General features: G+C 42.7%; 1 protein-coding gene and 1 long non-coding RNA gene across 2 annotated transcripts; both read left to right on the top strand.

Moving 5' to 3' along the window:
• Positions 1-5483: 5483 nt before the first annotated feature.
• Positions 5484-7606, top strand: LOC118964618. Its single transcript, XR_005051758.1, has 2 exons — positions 5484-5668; positions 5755-7606. It is a non-coding gene; the product is annotated as an uncharacterized LOC118964618 (long non-coding RNA).
• A 5817-nt stretch (positions 7607-13423) lies between these two features.
• LOC110524018 (lens fiber membrane intrinsic protein) lies at positions 13424-21767 on the top strand. The gene is made up of 5 exons (XM_021603301.2): positions 13424-13533; positions 14877-15099; positions 17453-17593; positions 19205-19339; positions 21535-21767. Exons 2-5 carry the CDS (start codon positions 14922-14924, stop codon positions 21597-21599), a joined length of 519 nt encoding a protein of 172 aa, XP_021458976.1. The 5' UTR covers positions 13424-13533; positions 14877-14921; the 3' UTR covers positions 21600-21767.
• The last annotated feature ends 473 nt before the right edge of the window (positions 21768-22240 follow it).

Consider the following 22240-nt stretch of genomic DNA (forward strand, 5'->3'; position numbering starts at 1 on the left):
CTGCCAAGTGGCCTCCCAACACATGCGAATGCACCACGTACAACTCAGGGTCTCTACAGTATATGCTCTAGGCACCATTAAGAGCTCTAGCACTTCACCCCTTCTCTTAACCACCCAGTACAGCAAGCCCTTCTTTATGCAGTAATCCTTTTGGGGATGCGTTTTCTCTGAGTGTACCAATGACTGCTTCACATTGCTTATGCATCACCCCCACCTTCATAGTGCACTTGCCTCGGGGAGTAACTAACGTAGCCTGCACCACTGGGTGTTTACACGTATCCCCATGGATACAGGAGACTGACATTTGTTCCTGACACAAATCTCTCTCCTGTACTAAGTGTGACAGAACTAGGGTAATCATACTACCTGTCCTCCTTGGACAATCATGGACGGGGCTCCCTCTGCAGTCCAACACTGTGGGGATATAGTACATGGACGCACGCCCCTTGGACCGGAGGAAGGGTCGATGGGCATAGATTTGTCATTAAGGGGACACTGCCGGGAGACTGGCCTTCTAGGCAAATTTGCAAAGAAAAAGCCATCTCTCAGACTAGCCAAAGAAAAGAAAGATTGAGATGGGCAAAAGAACACAGACACTGGACAGAGATGTTTTTTTCTTTGCAACTCGGCCTAGAAGGTCAGCATCCCGGAGTCGCCTCTTCACTGTTGATGTTGAGACTGGTGGTTTGCGGGTACTATTTAAAGAAGCTGCCAGTTGAGGACTTGTGAGGCATCTGTTTCTCAAACTAGACACTAATGTACTTGTCCTCTTGCTCAGTTGTGCACCGGGGCCTCCCACTCCTCTTTCTATTCTGGTTAGAGCCAGTTTGCACTCTTCTGTGAAGGGAGTAGTACACAGCGTTGTACGAGATCTTCAGTTTCTCAACTAGTCTAAAGAAGGCCAGTTTTATTGCGTCTTTAAATCAGGACAACAGTTTAAGTGTGCTAACATAATTACAAAAGGGTTTTCTAACGATCGATTAGCCTTTTAAAATGATACACTTGGATTAGCTAACACAACGTGCCATTGGAACACAGGAGTGATGGCTGCGGATAATGGGCCTCGGTATGCCTATGTAGATATTCCCTAAAAAATATGCCGTTTCCAGCTACAATAGTCATTTACAACATTAACACTGTATTTCTGATCAATTTGATGTTATTTTAATGGACAAATGCCTTTCAAAAACAAGGACATTTGTAAGTGATCCCAAACTTTTGGACGGTAGTGTATGCCCGAGCTCCTTGCACCGGAAAAATAGTCTCTCGCAGATCTCGGGTGAACGGGTATCTCCTCTGTGCTGGTTCGGGGAATGTTCTACGGTGCTCTCTCGCCTCCTGTTCAGGTCTCCCTGGGGCCTTTCTGGCGTATTCTTTAGACTGGGCATTGGTACCGGTGCAGGCCGATCTGCTCTAGATGTGCTCACCAGCTCTGCGGTGGCTTGGAAAGTCTTTTAGCTAGACCAGTTGATCTGCTGTCTTGGGGTTGCCTTGCCCTACTTTGAGACACCTGTCCATAACCAGTTTTTCGATGACTGCATCGGTTCCTTTCTCTGGTTCTAGCCCATGCCTGGTCAGACGTATTAATTGGTACATTTGGGCTCCTACTGACTCGTTGCTATCGAAGGTCCATGTTTGGAAATGCTTTGCCGTGCCCATGGATTCAGACAGTACCAGGATAAGATTTTGGCCTTTAGTTTCTTAGTCTTCTGCAAGATCTGGGTTTGAAATACGCAGCCTGCGCATGCCCGGACAGAAAGGGGACCAGCATCCCTGCCCACTGCTCCGGGGCCCATAGTTCTCTTACTGCTTGACCTCTCGAATGAAAACAAATAGGCCTCAATCTCATCTTGATCTTGTAGCCTTGGTTTATGGGTCCCAACTCCAGGCTTACTGTCCTTCCCCGCCTAAGCTAGCCTAGCTACTTCAGTTCTCAAGAGGTTTTTGTGCAATGGTGCACGTAGCCAACTGTTTTAACAATGCGCAGTCCATCCTTATTATAACTTATAGTAAACTCTGTCATCACTTCTGTTGCCTGCATTCTCCACTCCTCCTGCATCTCAATTGTTCTATTTTTTTCCCCTATGTGTAATTGCCCCGTCCCTTCCCATTGACCCCCACACCTCTGAATGGTTCACAACTTAATGACTGCAGACAAACATAATTCCACATTATGGGGTATTGTGTGTAGGCCAGTGACACATAAAATCTACATTTAATTCATGAAAATTCAGTCTATAACAACAAAATTTGGAAAAAGTAAAGCGGTGTGAATACTTTTAAGGGCAATGTAGGAAAGTTCTAGACTCGTTTTTAGTCCAAGTGAGGGTTTCAGAATAATGTAACCTGAGAAGTCTCCATAAATGTCATGGATGCACTGGGTGAAGTGATGTCGGTGAGGGTTACAAAGTGGGCTTATTTCGATTTCAGAATACTCAGGCCTCAAGACGATATGAGTGGAAGTTGTGTATGGATCGTAGAGAGCCAATCAAGGTTCTCTCTGGGGGTGGCACATAGTGTGTGCAGATGTAATACCTGAGGAAGTAGGTGGTGTGGTTGGTGCATGTCAACTGATCCGTATGGTAGATGGCGTGATGAAGAAATTCACTTCATCCATACTTTTTTGTTCTTTGATGAAGAGTCACTCCTTTCTCATGTAAAGTTGGGCTATATGAGATACCCTGTAAGAGCATTCAAACCCCTTCAGTGCCATAAATGCAAAAAATGTCAAATCAAATTTTATTGGTCACATTCCCATATTTAGCAAATGTTATTGCGAGTGTAGCGAAATGCTTGTGTTCCTAGCTCCAACAGTGCAGTAGTATGTAACAATACACACAATCTAAAAGTAAAAGAATGGAATTAAGAAATGTACAAATATTAGGATGAGCAATGTCGGAGTGGCATTAACTAAATACAGTAGAATAGAATGCAGTATATACATATGAGATGAGAAGCAGTATGTAAACATTATTAAAGTGACTAGTGTTCCATTATTAAACTGGCCAGTGATTTCATGTCTATGTATATAGGGAAGCAGCCCCTAATGTGCCTGTGATGGCTATTTAACCATCTGATGGCCTTGTGATAGAAGTTGTTTTCAGTCTCTCAGTCCCAGCTTTGATGCACCTGTACTGACCTCACCTTCTGGACGATAGCGGGGTGAACAGGCTATAGCTAGGGTGGTTAATATCGATGATCTTTTTGGCCTTCCTGTGACATCAGGTGCTGTAGGTGTTCTGGAGGGCAGGCATTGGGCATCAAAGCTGGGAGTGAGATACTAAAAAACAGCTTCTATCTCAAGGTGATGCGTTGGCCAGTGGTTGAGGACAGTTTCCGTACCAGGCGATGATACAGCCCGACAGGATGTTCTCAATTGTGCATGTGTTAAAGTTTGAGGGTCTTAGGGGCCAAGTCAAATTTCTTCAGTCTCCTGAGGTTGAAGAGGCGTTGTTACGCCTTCTTCACCACACTGTCTGTATGGGTAGACCATTTCAGATTGTCAGTGATGTGTACGCCAAGGAACTTGGCTGAACTCCACTGCGGTCCCATCGAAGTGGATAGGGCGGGGTCCTCCCTCTGCGATCAGCTCCTTTGTTTTGTTGACGTTGAAAGAGTGGTTATTTTCCTGGCACCACTCTGCCAGGGCCCTCACCTCCTCCCTGTAGGCTGTCTCATCATTGTTGGTAATCAGGCCTACGACTGTTATGTCGTCTGCAAACTTGATGATTGAGTTGGAGGTACGCAGTCATGGGTGAACAGGGAGTACAGGAGGGTGCTGAGCACGCACCCTTGTGGGCCCCCTGTGTTGAGGATCAGCAAAGTGGCGTTGTTTCCTACCTTCACCACCTGGGGGAGGCCCGTCAGGAAGTTCAGGACCCAGTTGCACAGGGCGGTGTTCATACCCAGGGCACCAAGCTTAATGAAAAGCCTGAGCTGTAGTTAATGAACAGCATTCTTACATAGGTATTCCTCTTGTCCAAATGAGATAGGGCAGTGCGATGGCATCGTCTGTTGATCTATTGGGGTGGTGAGCAAATTTGCTGGTGTCAGGTAAAGTAGAGGTGATATGAACCTTAACTAGCCTCTCGTAACACTCACTTCTGTCATCATGAAGTGCTTCGTGGCGATATGGATATTGGTCAAGTGTATGCAGACGGGAAGAGTATTGAATGCCAGTGGAGGTTAGATGTTGCAATTGTAGTGGGGAACATGTGCCTGAATTCACAGATTGCCCTGTTAGGGTGAAGGAGACAGAGGTGGCAAGAGTAAGGGCTCTCCAGTGTGTCTCCTACCTGGAGGTATTGAGAAGAGTTGGAGGAGCGAGTGGAGCTGAAGAAGTCATGGTAGTAGAGCTCACATCAGTGAATGTTTCTCTGCAACCGAGGGATGGTCATAAACTGCACAGCACAAATGGAGAAGAAATCGGAGAAAATTGCAGCAGGGCACTTTTTGGGACTGAGTTCACAGCCGAGGCATTGCAAGTAATGTCAAAGGATGTTCCGCCCTCACAGGCCCCTTAGCCTGTGAGGGATGTGACTTGAATTGTAATGTGACTGAAGGAGTGGGATGGGTTTTTTAATACGTCTATTTTTTGGGTATTTTGGATGATAACGTTTCTTTCCCCCCCTTTTCTACAATGTTTTTTTTTCTTCTATAGTTTACCACCAGTACAATAGGTGATGGCATGCACCTCTAATGATTGTTTGCAGTCTGTCACAATACCATAGAAAAAGAAGTGGTTTAATGTGGGTGTTATGTCAATGTTGCAAACACAGCTGAAAAGACGAGGACATTTAGCTACACTGCTTCCAAGCATATTTTTTTGTTGAATTAATATGGCCTATTAGGAAGTGTACACGTGTGAGACTAAATTTAGAAAGCAAAAAATTGGTTTGCACCTTAGCCAGGACTTCCACTAGAGGGTTGTGGCTACTTCTTCTTCTAGAGAAGTAATGATAACTATACGTGAAAGTCAGAATATTAGGTTATTGAAATGTTTGTGCTATAAATGTTTGTGCTATAGTTTGCTGACTTTGCTGATAGCTACTATATTGAGGAAAAGTGTACTTACTATGCCTGTGATGTTGTCACGTTTCTTCAAAATCAAACCCAGAAGCAGACCAGGACAAGGAGAGTAGGAAGAAGGTGAGTATTTATTTACAAGTGAATGGGTAGATATATCCAGGTGGCGTAGCGGGCAGCGGTGGTGAGTTGATGGGAGTAAATAGGTGGATCCAATGGGGAAGCGGAATCCTCCGACGACCAGGCGGGAATGGGGTAAATGATCCAGGTGAGTAACTGAAGACAGAACAAACGGAGGTAAGTTTGAGGCAATCAATACGTAAAAAAAACAAATTCTATCCAACTTGAGGCTGATACTATGGCACAACATACTGTTCATGGCTAATGATCCGGCAGGGAATGGATGTCAGGTCCGGGCTTATGAAGAGGAGAGATGATGATCAGGACCAGGTGTGCAGATAGCTGATGGGATACAGGTGCGGGTAATCAGAACTCCCAACTGGCTACATTGCCCGGCAACCAGACAGGGTGCGTTCCAGGACGCCGGAAAAAACACTCCAGGACAGAACACAGGCAAAAAACAGACTCAGGAAACGGGATTCGTGACAGATGTGGTTGTCCCACCTAGATGAATGCACTTACTGTAAGTCACTCTGGAGTAGAGCGTCTGCTAAATTACTGAAATATAAAAAATGTAAAAATCATATCCACCCCTCTTTTTTTTGTCAGAGTCATTCAGGTGAGAAGTAAGGAGTATGGACTTTACCGAGTCTCACAGCGACACCGTGTCCAGCCTTGCTGTTGCAGCGTGGCAGCACATGAGAGGAATGTCAGGCGTGTGCGCTTACTGATCCGTAGAGGCTGCAGTGTGGACAGCAGTGTTGACAGCAGGGACAACCGTGCCTGGAACGTTCTCCAGGAGACTGTATGTGTGCGCCAGCAACTTAAAAGGCTCTGCATGGTCAATCCAACATCTGAAGTGGCCACACAGAATTTACTGCGATGCAGCCTCTGTACATGTCAGGGGTTTCATAATTATTGTGCTAGTGGAGCAGAGCAGAGCTATTGTGAAGGTGATAAAGGAATGTATATGTTTAAAGTAATGACTAAAGGATTCCACCCTGAAATCATGTAATTGTATGGAATGTGTTAGAGTAATAATTCCATAATGTGTGTGACTAGACCATTGTGTTACTATTTCGCAATATGAGCTGGGTAGAGTTGAGACATTCAAGGCCAACTGAACTGTCAACTTGTGATAACTCTGAAAACTGACAACAGGATAGAGGGCCCGTCCAAAGCCCCTCTAATCTAGGGAGGAGAGGAACGGCTAGAAACTGCCAGGCAGGTAGAAAAGTGATAAACTGTGTGTGTGTGTGTGTGTGTGTGTGTGTGTGTGTGTGTGTGTGTGTGTGTGTGTGTGTGTGTGTGTGTGTGTGTGTGTGTGTGTGTGTGTGTGTGTGTGTGTGTGTGTGTGTGTGTAGGGGTGGGAGTTATAAAATGACTGTGTTTGCATTTTTGACTTCAGAGTACTCTGAACAAAGAACTAACCTATTGCAGACTGGGGGCTTTGTCTAATTCTTCATTAACCAGGGTATTACAAACTTCTGGGAATTGGTCAAAGCTATAGTGATAGTTGAGTTCAACCATTGGGATAAACATTCTCATGACAGAAGGAAGTTGTCAAGTAAGTGAGTTTGTGTTTATTAAGGACGTACCACCCCCACCTATCATCAACCAATCATGTCAAAGCTATATGGAGCCCTCTGCATCGTTACAAAATTTGACAGGCGCACAGCGATACGGTACGGAGCTTGATCGAGCCTCTGCATGCCTCCGGAAGCTCTGCAATTGTGTCACATGAAGCCTCCGACCACATTTTTGGATCAAGCATAAATTGGCATTTAGGCTGTCGGTAAGGATTGTGTAAGTGCACCATCATTCTCTTTCTATGGCTCTTCCTCAATTGTGAAAGCCAACCTAATGATGAGCTAAGTTGACGACTCACTAAATTATTCCGCTGCTTCGCTATGTACTTTAAAGCACACGGGTAGGATTGTCAAATCGTTGCCTGCCGATGGAATTTTGCCTGCCGTTCCTAGGTGAGACAAAAAGCAGAACTACAATAGTCCCAGTATGTAAAATTATGTTGACAAGATGTTCCATCAGCAAGGGCATTGAAGATGAAACGTGGCTGGGTCTTTCAGCATGACAATGATCCCAAACACACCGCCCAGGCAACGAAGGAGTGACTTCGTAAGAAGCATTTCAAGGTCCTGGAGTGGCCTAGCCAGTCTCCAGATCTCAACCCCATAGAAAATCTTTGGAGGGAGTTGAAAGTCCGTGTTGCCCAGCAACAGCCCCAAAACATCACTGCTCTAGAGGAGATCTGCATGGAGTAATGGGCCAAAATACCAGCAACAGTGTGTGAAAACCTTGTGAAGACTTACAGAAAACGTTTGACCTCTGTCATTGCCAACAAAGGGTATATAACAAAGTATTGAGATAAACTTTTGTTATTGACCAAATACTTATGTTCCACCATAATGTGCAAATAAATCGTTTTAAATATACTGGTAAATTGACTGGTAATATTGACTGGTAATATATCGTTTTAAAAATACTTAAGAATAAAAAGTAATTGGAATTGCTAAAATGTACTAAGTATCAAAAGTAAAAGTGTAAATAATTTCAAATTCCTTATAATAAGCAAAACAGACAGCACAATTTAAAACTTTTTTAATTTTTATTGACGAATAGCCAGGGGCACACTCCCAACACTCAGACTTAATTTACAAACAAAGCATTTGTGTTTAGTGATCAGATGCACACAGTAAGGATGAACAGGGATGTTCTCTCTTCAAAATGTAACAAGTTATTTTGGGTGTCAGGGAAAATGTATGGGAGTATAAGGTACATCATTTTTTTCAGCACATTCCAGTGATTAAACTGGGGGGAACAAAATTGCTTTATTTGAAAATTGCACCCCATATTTATTACATTGCCATGATTATTGCTGAATAAATTGTTCACCTTTGCTGGCATAAATTTCTTTAGGAATGTAGTGAAGTAAAGGTAAAAGACAGTAAAGATACCCCAAAAAACGACTTAAGTAAAACCTACTTTAAAGTATTACTTAAGTACTTTACACCACTGCTTTCAAATAATTTAAAAAGGCCTAATTGCTGCATCCCACACTTCTATGAAAAGACGAATTGTTGTTCAATATTTTGTTTATTAATAGATAGAAACACAATCTCCTGCCTTGGTATAGGCTATGATGTAGTGCTCAGCAATACTGTAGTCTACCCATACTGTCAACTATTTTAAATAGGCTACCGTCTATTTACATTAGAGCATACTTGACTATTTAATGGATGAATGGTAATAGTTGTTGTCTAGTAGTGGGAATAAACTTGTCAGAAAAGGAGAGATGTACTGGAATACGATTATTAAAAAATAAACAAAATAAAATAAACATGAGGTTATATGCTGCTCCTTACCAACGGCAAATGCACCTGTTTTATCATTAGGCCAATGTCTTAATGTTTATTAGCCTGCCCTTATTATAATTCCCATGCATCAAACACCTCCATTTCCCCCTAAATTATATTGATGCCTTAGTTCAATGGTGCCACCTGTCAATGATTTGAGGGACGATTGAAATGTTTGGATAATCCAGATATGTTTACAATTGTAAGATATGTAGATATGACACATTCCGACTACTGATCATAATCAGTTATTCTACATGTACCAGTCTAAAAATGAAGGCACAATCAGAATGTGGACGAGATCTGGGCCCGTATCCACAAAGCGTCTCATAAGGAGTGCTGATCTAGGAACTGTTCATATGATCCAAAAGGCTAAACTGATCCTAGAGCAGCACTCCTAGATTATTTGTGGATACGGGCCCAGGACACATGTTAGGACCAGGTATAAACAGGGCAATGAACTCCAGCTCAAGCTGCTGATTAGTGACAGATGACAAAGCTTGCTTGGTTAGCAGAAAGTTAGAAAAAAGTGCATGTCGCAGAGTCTTGTATCAACAGAAACCATGAGCCCTCGTGACAGTTTGAGTCACTCATCCACCTTAGTTCCACTGATCTTCATGTCATCATGAATAGACTGACTCATCTCACACACACACACACGTGTTTCACATATCAATACAAATGTACTGTCCATTACAGTGAGAAACAGAAATGTATCTTCTGCTAATTTCTCAGCCCCCGATAGCACACATCAAATACACAGTTGAGAGGAGCAGATGGTCAAGCCACAGTGCATATACACTGAACAAAAATATAAACACAACATGTAAACTGTTGGTTCCATGTTTCATGAGCTGAAATAAAAGATCCCTGATATTGTCCATACTCACAAAAAGCTTATTTCTCTCAAATGTTGTGCACACATTTGTTTACATCCCTGTTAGTGAGCATTTCTCCTTTGCCAAGATAATCCATCCACCTGACAGGTGTGGCGTGTCAAGAAGCTGATTTAAAAAGTAGGGTCATTACACACATGAACCTTGTGCTGGGGACAAAAGGCCACTCATGGCCCCACGTCACAGGGATCTGTACACAATTCCTGGAAGTTAAAAATGTCCCAGTTCTTCCATGGCCTGCACACACAGGATTCATGTCACCCATTGAGCCGGTTTGGGATGCTCTGGATCGACGTGTACGGCAGCATGTTCCAGTTCCCGCTATTGAAGAGGATTGGGACAACATTCCACAGGCCACAATGAACATTCGGATCAACTTTATGCTAAGGAGATGTGTCGCGCTGCATGAGGCAAATGGTAGTCACACCAAATACTGACTGGTTTTCCGATCCACGCCCCTACTTTTTTTAAAGGTACACTACATGACCAAAAGTATGTGGACACCTAATTGTCAAACATCTCAAATTATGGGCATTGATATGGAGTTGGTACCCCCTTTACTGCTATAACAGCCTCCACTCTTCTGGGAAGGCTTTCTACTAGATTTTGGAACATTGCTGCGGGGACTTGCTTCAATTCAGCCACTAGAGCATTAGTGAGGTCAAGCACTGATGTTGGGCAATTAGGCCTGGCTCGCAGTCAGCGTTCCAATTCATACCAACGGCGTTCAATGGGATTGAGGTCAGGGTTCTGTGCAGGCCTGTCAAGTACTTCCACACCGATCTCAACAAACCATTTCTGTATGTACCTCGCTTTGTGCACGGGGACATTGTCATGCTGAGACAGGAAAGGGCCTCCCCAAAAACTGTTACCACAAAGTTGGAAGCACAGAATCGTCTAGAATGTCATTGTATGCTGTAGCATTCAGATTTCCCTTCATTGGAACTAATGGGCCTAGCCCGAACCATGAAAAACAGCCCCAGACCATTATTCCTCCTCCACCAAATGTTACTGTTGGCACTATGCATTCGGGCAGGTAGCATTCTCCTGGCATCCACCAAACCCAGATTCGTCCGTCGGACTGCCAGATGGTAAAGCGTGATTCATCACTCCAGAGAACATGTTTCCACTGCTGCAGAGTCCAATGGCGGTGAGCTTTACACCATTCCAGCCGACGATTGGCATTGCGCATTGTGATCTTAGGCTTGTGTGCGGCTGTTCGGCCTTGGAAACCCATTTCATGAAGCACCCGACGAACAGTTATTGTGCAGACGTGGCTTCCAGAGGTTTGTAACTCGGTAGTGAGTGTTGCAACTGAAGACAGACGATTTTTACGCGCTTCAGCACTCAGCGGTCCCGTTTTTGAGGCTGAACCGTTGTTGCCCCTAGATGTTTTCACTTTACAATACCAGCACGTACCGTTGACCTGGGCAGCTCTAGCAGGGCAGAAATTTGACGAACTGACTTGTTGGAAAGGCGGCATCCTATGATGGTGCCACATTGTCACTGAGCTCTTCAGTAAGGCCATTCTACTGCCAATGTTTGTCTATGGAGATTGCATGGCTATGTGCTCAATTTTACATACCTGTCAGCAATGGGTGTGGCTTAAAAAGCCAAATCAATTAATTTGAAGTGTCCACATACTTTTGTATATATATAGTGTATCTGTTACCAACAGATGCATATCTGTATTCCCAGTTATGTGAAATCCATAGATTAGGGCCTAATGAATTTATTTAAGTTGACTGATTTCTTTATATGATCTGTGACTCAGTAAAATCATTGAAATTGTTTAATGTTGCATTCATATTTTTGTTCAGTATAGATTGAAACAGCATAGTTGTAGAAACCTCATAGCAGCAATTAAAATCCCAAAAGGTGCTTCAGTACACAACAGAAATGAATAAGGAATTTTGGTCGTTCTACAGAAGCTCATATTCCTCTCAAGGGAAGCTTGACAAGCAAAAGCTGGAACGCTTTTTGACAAACTTAAAACTACTTCATTTATCAGAAAAGGACAAAGCAATGCTAGAACAACCCATTGAGTTACAGGATATCTTACTAGAGGTGTTCAAAGACTCCGACACACTTCCTCCCTCGATGCACATAGTCATTATTGCTTTAAATTCACAAGACCGGGAAAGAACCTCTGGCTCTAGGCAACAATACCCAATTTCTCTCCTCCCCTCTGATGAAAAGGTGCTGGCTAAAGTACTTTCTAGTAGACTGTCTAAGGTAGTGGGTATTATCATTAACACGGACCAGTCTGGGTTCATACTACAAAGATTTAGACCAGACGACTGGTCAACCTTCAGTAGCCTATGCAGGACAACTTCTCCAAGTATTGCTCTCTCTCTCGATGCCAAAAAGGCTTTTGATGGTGTTGAATGGGAATATTTGATGTAGAGAAACATATTTTGATTTTGTAATCATTGTATTTAATGGATTAAGACTTTATATAATGCCCCTTCTGCCTCTGTGTTAACAGCCTCCTCTCAGAGCCCTTTGAGCTTCAACGTGGGACCAGAATAGGTTCTGCATTGAGTCCACTAAATCAAAACCAAATTTTATTTGTCACATGCGCCGAATACAACAGATAGACCTTACAGTGAAATGCTTACTTACAAGCCCTTAAACAACAATGCAGTCAAGGGGGAAAAAAAAACTTATGGAGCAACAGTATAAGTCGCTGTGATATGTACATGTAAGTGGAGGTAAAGTGACTATATATGGATAATAAACAGAGTAGCAGCAGCGTAAAAATGGGGGGTGGGTTGGAGACAATGCAAATAGTACGGGTAGCCATTTGTTTAACTGTTCAAGAGTTTTATGGCTTGGGGGTAGAAGCTGTTAAAAAGCCAAATAAATAAATAAACTATATATTCAAAATAAAGCAGCAGTGCAGCGCCCCTGGATGGACAGCATGTTCTGATCTCACTCTTAGAATATACTATGTTATTAGCCATGCTCCGTGTAGAAATATGGTACCCTCTACAAAAGTGTTCCTCAGTTCAATGATTAGGCCAGGATTCAATACAACCGCAGTCACTGCTGTCTTAAAGGCATTAAAGGCAATGTTCCCGCATTCGCGGAGATCACGTTCACAGTTAACACTGCATATGTCTGGTTGGACATTGCCTTTATTAAAAGTCACATTGCCTGTTACCAGTGAGTGGATTTAATCCCGGTTTTACTCAATTTGGCTTGATGTTCAGAACACTGCAGATAGAAATACAAGGTGTACGCAACTCTCTACTCCACATGATATAGTCCATTTTATGCATTACATTTAGATCTGCAATACTCTGAGCTGCTCTGCATCCTAGCATTACTGCAGAACTGCAGGTGATGGACCATGGCAGGCATAAACAAACATAATTCCAATTCTAACTGGGATATTCTCTGCATTGTCTGTTGGGGCAGTTGAGCCCGCCAAGACCTACCCTAGTGACCAGAGGGTTACCACTGACTAGTGCAGGGTTTGCCAAATCCGGTCCCGAAGAGCTTCTAGTTGTTCCAAGTGTTCAATCCAGCCCTGTTATAACACACCAGGTTAAATTATTCCATATGAAACTATCAATCAGTGTTACTATAGGGCTGGACCCTGGACCAGTGAGTGACCATGTACTGTACAGCATGACATGCTGACCCTGGATGGTACCCACTTCCCACCATGGCGGTGAGGACATGGTGAACCCAGCCCTGGCATGGCCGAATCCGGGTGGTGTTGTGGCCCTCTATCCACAAAAGAGTCCTACGACGCCAAGGGCTGCCTGCCAGGGCAACTCAGCCACTCTCTAAGAGGAAGGCAGAATAGGTAAGGAGGAAGAGGCCATGAGTGAAGGTGTAAGAAATGCAGATGGAGTGAGCAAGCAAGTGTACAGCTTCGAGGGAGAGAGTGGAGGCAACGGGGTAACGGTGCGCGATAGAGGGATGGAGAGGGAGTGAACGAGAGAGAGAGAGAGAGAGAGAGAGAGAGAGGGATTACCTTCATTCTCGTTGCACTCGATCATTCCCTCTATTGTACAGGCAGACAATGAGGGCCATGGGTAGAGGGTTTAAAAAGGATAGACTCACGCAGACAGCAAACCACCCAGCACAGAGACAGCAACCAACAGGTATCTGCAAACGTTCCTTTTTTTTTTCTTCGTGGATATAAATGGACTATATTTTCAAAAACACATTATAGCAACAAGAATATGAGGGAACTGCTCTTTGGAGAAAACTCACTTTATATATTTGGTCTGTTATTTAAGCTATTTCAATCAAAAGAACAAATAAAATTTAGGGTATAAATGGGCCAGTTAACATTTGATTGAGCTTTTGGTCTTCGGATGCATTGAGGCTGCTGCAGGAATTGAAATGGCAACTATGGAATATAGTACCCTTTCTTCACCATCGTGCTGCCCCGAACGGCTGGGATATTTCTTCACCATCGTGCTGCCCCGAACGGCTGGGATATTTCTTCACACCAGATCTTTTCACATTGCCCTTCCAGCAGGGTTCCAAGCAGCATATGGTGGATGGTTTGGTTCGGCTCAGTAGTTTGGAAAGGGTATTGGTACCCCATCACGCTGGTCACAGAGCAACATGCTGACAGATCTATTGCTCAGCATTAGAAGATTAGTTGTGATGCGCTGGGGGAATTAGTTGGAAACAATGGTTTGAAATCAGCCTGTTCAGCACTCTCATTGACATGCAGCCATTTTGGTTAAGTGCTTTGTTTGGTTTGGCAAAATGTGCAGGTTTTTGATTTTGTTCTTGGTGGCTCTTGATCAGATAGGTGGAAATATGCATTCAATAATGTTTAAATGACATTTTAATGGATTGGAAATGGAGTTAACTTGAGCAATCTTTTTTACAAAGACGCTTTGCATGGTGACTAGAAGTGCAGTTGTTGTTAGTGTGCTTATAGGTAGGTGTCACAACCACATAGCATTAAAACTTGATGTGTCCGCTCTGAAGCCCAAAGGTGTTAGTGTTGACTTCCAAATGAAGGCCCTGCTTGAACTTCAAAAATGCATCCTTCCTTCAGTTCTTCCTTCAAGCCTAATCACAGATTAGACTAAACTGCTTTCGCATATGAAAGGATGTCAGATAAGACCCAAGTAAAGATGCATTTCATAAAATTGAGCTCAAGGCTGTTTGCAATGCCACCATTGTAATGTTCACCCCAACACATGTCCACCCGTGTCCCCCCCCCCCCCCCCGGCATTTTTGTTGTTACTTCCTCACCCAGTCTTCTATCCAATGTATGCCATAAGTTCTAAGCGTGGTTCTTTCCTTCTGATCTGTTCGACAAACAGGTGGTAAAAACTCAACACATGGTACACGTTTTAAAAGTAACAAATGTTATCCTCCACTTCGATATGATTTTGTTCAAGCTTGTATTGGTTAGAGTGATACATAGTGATGAACTCTTTCAAATCTTCATTTATTTTTCATTTTTACCTCAAAACAGTTGAGGTGCATTTAGGAGGACTGTGCTATCCCAGGCTTCTCCTTGATGCTGTACACTTTAGCAGGAGGGGGCACACTCTGTGGTGTGGCCGCCCTCGTGCTCCTCATAGTCTCCACGGCAACCGACTTCTGGATGCAGTACCGCTACTCAGGCGCCTCGGCCAACCAGGGCCTCTGGAGGTTTTGCATCAATCACAAGTGCCATGCCCACACCATCACTGTGGGTGAGTAGTACAATCTACCTTTAACTAATAATTTAGGATCCACTATGAATTTTTCTTACTTTGAGGGGATTTTGGCACGCAAATAAGAGCATGCTACCTGGGGTCCATTGACAACAAAAAAGCACTGAGAATAAATGCTAATGTGGCTAAGGCAGATAGTAGCTATGGTTATTTATAAGCTGGGTGGTTTTGAGCCCTAAATGCTGATTGCTTGACAGCCATGGAATATGAGACCGCATACCACGGGTATGACGAAACATTTATTTTTACTGCTCTAATTATGTTGGAAACCAGTTTATAATAGCAATAAGGCACCTTGGGAATTTGTGGTATATTGCCAATATACCACGGCTAAGTGCCGTGTCCAGGCACTCCGCGTTGCTTCATGCCTATGAACAGTCCTTTGCCGTGGTATATTGGCCATATACCACATCTCCTCAGGCCTTATTGCTTAAATATACATTATTTTTCTTGGCCCATAAACTACTTTCAAGGTAAGGAACCTACAAGTTATTTTGTATTTTTGGTGAACTACCCCTTTAACCTCAACTCTTGTGATCAAGAGTCTGTTTTTGGCCTAACCACTAAAACTGACCCTGAACGATAACAATTATGAATAGCCTATAGAGATACTGTAAGGTGAGTCAAATTATAGTTACATAAAACTGCTATTTGGATTTTTTTAATCACTCATAACTACAATACACATGTTGGCCTACATACCAACCTATAAATAAAACACTTTTGATAGCTACGAAGGAGATTTCTTACCAATGCTAATATACTAAAGTATTCAGATCCCTTGGCTTTTTACACATTTTGTTACTTTACAGCCTTATTATAAAATGGATTAAATAGTTTCCCCCCTCAGTCTACACACAATACCCCATAATGACAAAGCAAAAATAGGTTTAGAAATTTGCGAATGTATTAAAAAAAGTGAAATATCACATTTACAATAATCAGACCCTTTACTCAGTACTTTGTTGAAGCACATTTAGCTGCGATTACAGCCTCGAGGCTTCTTGGGTATGACGCTACAAGCTTGGCACACCTGTATTTGAGGAGTTTCTCCCATTCTTCTCTGCAGGTCCTTTCAAGCTCTGTCAGGTTGGATGGGGAGCGTCGCTGCACAGCTATTTTCAGGTTTCTCCGGAGATGTTCGATCGGGTTCAAGTCCGGGCTCTGGCTGGGCAACTCAAGGACATTGAGACTTGTCCCAAAGCCACTCCTGCATTGTCTTGGCTGCATGCTTAGGGGTTGTTGTCCTGTTGGAAGGTGAACCTTCGCCCCAGTCTAGGGCCTTAGTGCTCTGGAGCAGGTTTTCATCAAGGATCTCTCTGTACTTTGCTCCGTTTATATTTCCCTCAATCCTGACTAGTCTCCCTGCCACTGGAAAACATCCCCACAGCAGGATGCTGCCACCACCATGCTTCACCATAGTGATGGTGCCAGGTTTCCTCCAGACGGTTTCATCAGACCAGAGAATCTTGTTTCTCATGGTCAGAGTCCTTTAGGTGCCTATTGGCAAACTCCAAGCGGGCTGTCATGTGCCTTTTACTGAGGAGTGGCTTCTGTCTGGCCATTCTACTATAAAAGGCCTGATTGGTGGAGTGTTACAGAGATGGTTGTCCTTCTGGAAGGTTCTCCCATCTCCACAGAGGAACTCTTGAGCTCTGTCAGTGACCATCAGGTTCTTGCTCACCTCCCTGACCAAGTCCTTCTCCCCCGATTGCTCAGTTTGGCCAGGCGGCCAGCTCTAGGAAGAGTCACTGTGGTTCCAAACTTCTTCCATTTAAGAATGGTGGGGGCCACTATGTTCTTGGGGACCTTCAATGCTGCAGAAATGTTTTTTGTACCCTACCCAATCCTGTCTCGGAGCTCTACAGACAATTCCTTAGACCTCATGGCTTGGTTTTTCCTCTGACATGCACTGTCAACTGTGGGACCTTATATAAACAGGTGTGCCTTTCCAAATCATGTACAATCAAATGAATTTACCAGAGGTGGACTTCAAGTTGTAGAAACATCTCAAGGATGATCAATGGAAACAGGATGCACCGGGGCTCAATTTCAAGTCTAATAGCAAAGGGTCTGAATACCTATGTAAATAAGTAATTAATATATATATATATATATATATATATATATATATATATATATATATATATATTTATTTTTTTGCTTAAAAATATAAACCTGTTTTTGCTTTGTCATTATGGGGTGTGTAGATGGATGAGGAAAATAATTATATATATTTTAGAATAAGGCTGTAATGTAACAAAATGTGGAATGTCAAGGGGTCTGAATACTTTCCGAATGCACTGTATATGACTTTGTCCTCTCTGCACAGCCTTCTGGGATGCGACGAGGGCCTTCATGCTGCTGGCCGTGCTGAGCTGCTTCGCTGGCGTGGTGCTGGGCCTGAGTGCCTTTGCCAATGGCACCAAGAGCAGGAGGGTCCGGATGGGGGGCATCGCTCTGCTCCTCTCAGGTAAACACCAGGGGCCATATTCATAAAGCGTTGCAGAGTAGGAGTGCTGATATAGGATCTGTTTTGGATTTTAGATCACAATGAATAACATTACATGGACATGGGGGACCTGATCCTAGATCAGCACCTACTCAGATGCTTTATGGAAAAGACAGGAAAGGAGAAAGCATGGAAGGCCAACAGGGGGTTTGCCTTGACCTGTCCAGTTCCTTCAAGGAGAAGACACCAGTTTACACAATGGAAGTAGAAAGTATGGGATAGCGGACCAGTCAGGAAAAAATATAGTGGGGAGAACAAGTATTTGATAACCTGCAAAATCGGCAGTGTTTCCTACTTACAAAGCATGTAGATGTCTGTCATTTTTATCATAGGTACACTTCAACTGTGAGAGACTGAATCTAAAACAAAAATGCAGAAAATCACATTGTATGATTTTTAAGTAATTTGCATTTTATTGCATGACATAAGAATTTGATACATCAGAAAAGCAGAACTTAATATTTGGTACTATTCTGCCCTTGAGTTGCGTTCCCATGCAAAACTAGACAGATAGCTAACAACTAAGTCTTCAATAAAACTCCCAAGGCGTGACTTTTCTTGAATGAATATATTGAAAACGTTTATGTTGTGAAACTGCAAAATACAGAAAAGAATATACTTTAGTATTCAATTCACACCGACAGTAGCTGTACATTATACATTTGAAGTTGCATAAATACAAAGCACGCGCTAAGGTACCATGCATCTGGCATGATGCCAAACCATATAGCTAATTGTTACTCATATGGTAATTGGCTCCTTTCATTACTCTAATAATGTACAACCATTTATGTAGAATAACAAAGCATATTACACTAGGAACAGTAACAAAACTACAGTATTGTATATTTTACAATTCGTTTGCATGACGCACGAGCAAAGTAATACTGCTAACGCATACATGAAAAGCATTGCAATTTGTGAGTAAATGCAACCAACATTGACATGTAAGCAACTCTATCAATAACAAGATTATAATCATTAGCTAAATGCTTGAATTGAACTTACAAACAAATATTTTCCAAGGCTGAAGCGTGACAAGAAATAACTACAATGAAAGACCTGCACCGTAGCGTTGTTTGTAGCTGCTTCTATGCGTGCAGAACAAATTCTCTACTTCCTGTTTGCGTTGTCTTTTTAAGTACCAGAAGCATCCACTAGGGGGCAAATAACACCATTGCACACAATGAAAATCCAATTGAACCCTTGTAATAAAATAATCTGTTACCTTCTAACAGGATGGCAGCACAGGTACAGAAACCTTTGTTTGCAAATACAGAGATCATACGTTTCCTGTAGTTCTTGACCAGGTTTGCACACACTGCAGCAGTTGGAGTGTACCTATGATAAACAATTACAGACATCTACATGCTTTGTAAGTAGGAAAACCTGCAAAATCGGCAGTGTATCAAATACTTGTTCTCCCCACTGTATTTATAATAAATCAGGAATTACATTTTGTAGAATTGTATAGACTTGAACAAACATCAACATTATTTAAAAAAACTTCTGTCTTGGCCACATCAACATGTTTCTCTCTTTTATCCCACCACATTTTCTTTCATCCCTCAGGTGTTCTTGCTCTGTTAGCTCTGGCCATCTACACGGGCGTGACTGTCAACTTTTTTGGCAAGCGCTTCCTTGATTGGCGCTTCTCCTGGTCCTACATCTTAGGTTGGGTGGCCATCATCTTAACGTTCGTTGCTGGTAAACTCCTCTAATAAACCCGTTGGTCTTTAAAGGGATAGTTTGAGATTAAAAAACCCTCTGGAGTCTAAGCGGGGTGGTCATACCAAGAATCATTTAGCTATTTGATTGAGTTTTAGGACCCCTTAACTTATCAAATTGTTTATTTTTATTTGGCCTTACTGCTATTAGCCCATAGAAATGCCAGTGGTGGAAAAAGTACCCAATTGTCATACATGAGTAAAAGTAAAGATACCTTAACATAAAATGACAAGTAAATGTAAAAATCACTAGTAAAATACCACTTGAGTAAAAGTCATTTGTTTTAAATAGACTTAAGTATCAAAAGTTTAATCATCCCATTCTTTATATTAACCAAACTGCACAATTTTCTTGTTAACTTTTTATGGATACCAGGGGCACACTCCAACACTCAGACATAATTTACAAACAAATCATGTGTTTAGTGGGTCTGCAAGATCAGAGGCATTAGGGATGACCAGGGACGTGCGTGAATTGGACCATTTATGTCCTGCTAAGCATTCAAAATGTAACAAGTACTTTTGGGTGTCAGGTAGTAATAGTTGTCAAAAATATAAATGGTAAAGTAATGTACAAATACCCCCAAACAACAACTTAAGTAAACTTTACACTACTGAGCAATGCATTGAATAACAGCTTTGTACATGCATAATCAGATGGTCCCCAAAAACATTTTAAAGGAAGTTTGTTCTAGATCTGAGATATATGATCAGGATTGTTTTTTGTAATTTACATGCACTTACCCTTTATTTTAGGCACAAAACTATATTCATATATACTTCCATTAATTGTATTTTTATCTGGTACCGTCTACCTCTTCCTAGGGCAAAACAACCGATAAGTATGTGTTAGTGTGTAGCCCAAATGGTTCAGACGCTACAAACAGATGTTGCAGATCGGATGTACGGACCTAGAAGAGTCCCGTGTTCGTGAAAGTCTCACCTTTCCATATAGAGGTCATAATAGTTTGTGGGCCACACCGTCCAGACGTTTGTGAGAAGACCGATTTTCGGGATGTCTCATGGTCTGACAACACAGCTCTAGCTCTGCCACATTTCACCGCAGATGTGGAGGGCGACGTCGGCAGATGCAGCGGATTGAGACGCAGTCCATGCAACAACATGATGCAGCCCATGCAACAACATGATGCAGCCCATGCAACAACATGATGCAGTCCATGCAACAACATGATGCAGTCCATGCAACAACATGATGCAGTCCATGCAACAACATGATGCAGCCCATGCAACAACATGATGCAGCCCATGCAACAACATGATGCAGTCCATGCAACAACATGATGCAGTCCATGCAACAACATGATGCAGTCCATGCAACAACATGATGCAGTCCATGCAACAACATGATGCAGCCCATGCAACAACATGATGCAGTCCATGCAACAACATGATGCAGCCCATGCAACAACATGATGCAGTCCATGCAACAACATGATGCAGCCCATGCAACAACATGATGCAGCCCATGCAACAACATGATGCAGTCCATGCAACAACATGATGCAGCCCATGCAACAACATGATGCAGCCCATGCAACAAAAAAAAAATCTCTAGCTTAAACTGCTGGATTTTGATGTGGATATCTTTGTTATTATGCTAATTGGATTTCTCAGAACCGCAGACACAGACTCTAGGGGGTTAAGCACTTTTTTCTACTTATCCAGAGTGGGTGCAGTTTGAAGGATGTTGAAGGTAGCTTCCAGTAGCTGCTCCTATGGACTTAGTCATTGCGCCAATGCTAGTTAACAGTGGCTCCAGAAACTACCTTCAAACTGCACGCAGCCAGAAGAATGGTATTCATGAGTTCATCGAACTTTAATCTCAAACTATCCCTTTGTGTTTAAAATGTTTTTTTTTAATTTTTTAGTAGGTGTTTGACTGGTACAATCTGGTGTTAGGATCAGCTGCAATCCATTGATTAGCAACACTTCAACGTACATAATGTACATCTTCTGTGGTTAGGATGGATCCAACTTCTGCCACCAACGGACAGTGCTGTAGATATTGTGTCTAGGTCCCATGGGTTAGCTGGGTTGCAACTAGCTTTTCAGGTTGTCCAAATTCAGACTTTAAAAGAAGTCCCTCTCAGCACAGGCTCGTGGAATAGTTTCAATGTTGTGCCTCATCCATTTCATTGTTGCTTGATCTTTCAGGTGTGTTCCAACTCTGTGCCTACCAGAAGAACATTTCCGAACCACCTAACATTCAAGAAAGCTAAATGGAGCACATCTTTTACTTGCACAAAACAATCAACCTCTAGTCTTTACCATTATCATTGATAGCAATGTGACCACATTACCGTTACATTACTACCGGTGTCCTTTGGCAAAATCTACTGAACAGAATAAATAGGAATATTTGACTGTGGCCTGGTCTCTTTACTTCATTGCTTATACATATCTTTTGATCTGTTTTCCGGGTAAATGGACAATGAAGCCACCTTCATTGGGGGGGGGGGGGGGGGGGGGGGGGTCCCCTTTTCAAGACCCTGTCTTTCAAAGATAATTCGTAAAAATCCAAATAACTTCACTGTAAAGTGTTTAAAAACAATGTTTCCCATGCTTGTTCAATGAACAATAAACAATTAATGAACATGTGGAACGGTCGTTAAGGCACTGACAGCTTACAGACGGTAGGTAATTAAGGTCACAGTTATGAAATCTTAGGACACTACAGAGGCCTTTCTACTGACTCTGAAAAACACCAAAAGAAAGATGCCCAGGGTCCCTGCTTATCTGTGTGAACGTGCCTTAGGCATGCTGCAAGGAGGCATGAGAACTGCAGATGTGGCCAGGGTAATAAATTGCATCGCCCGTACTGTGAGAGGCCTAAGACAGCGCTACAGGGAGACAGGACGGA

This window comes from Oncorhynchus mykiss, chromosome 5 (assembly GCF_013265735.2).
Source record: "Oncorhynchus mykiss isolate Arlee chromosome 5, USDA_OmykA_1.1, whole genome shotgun sequence".
NCBI lineage: Eukaryota > Metazoa > Chordata > Actinopteri > Salmoniformes > Salmonidae > Oncorhynchus > Oncorhynchus mykiss.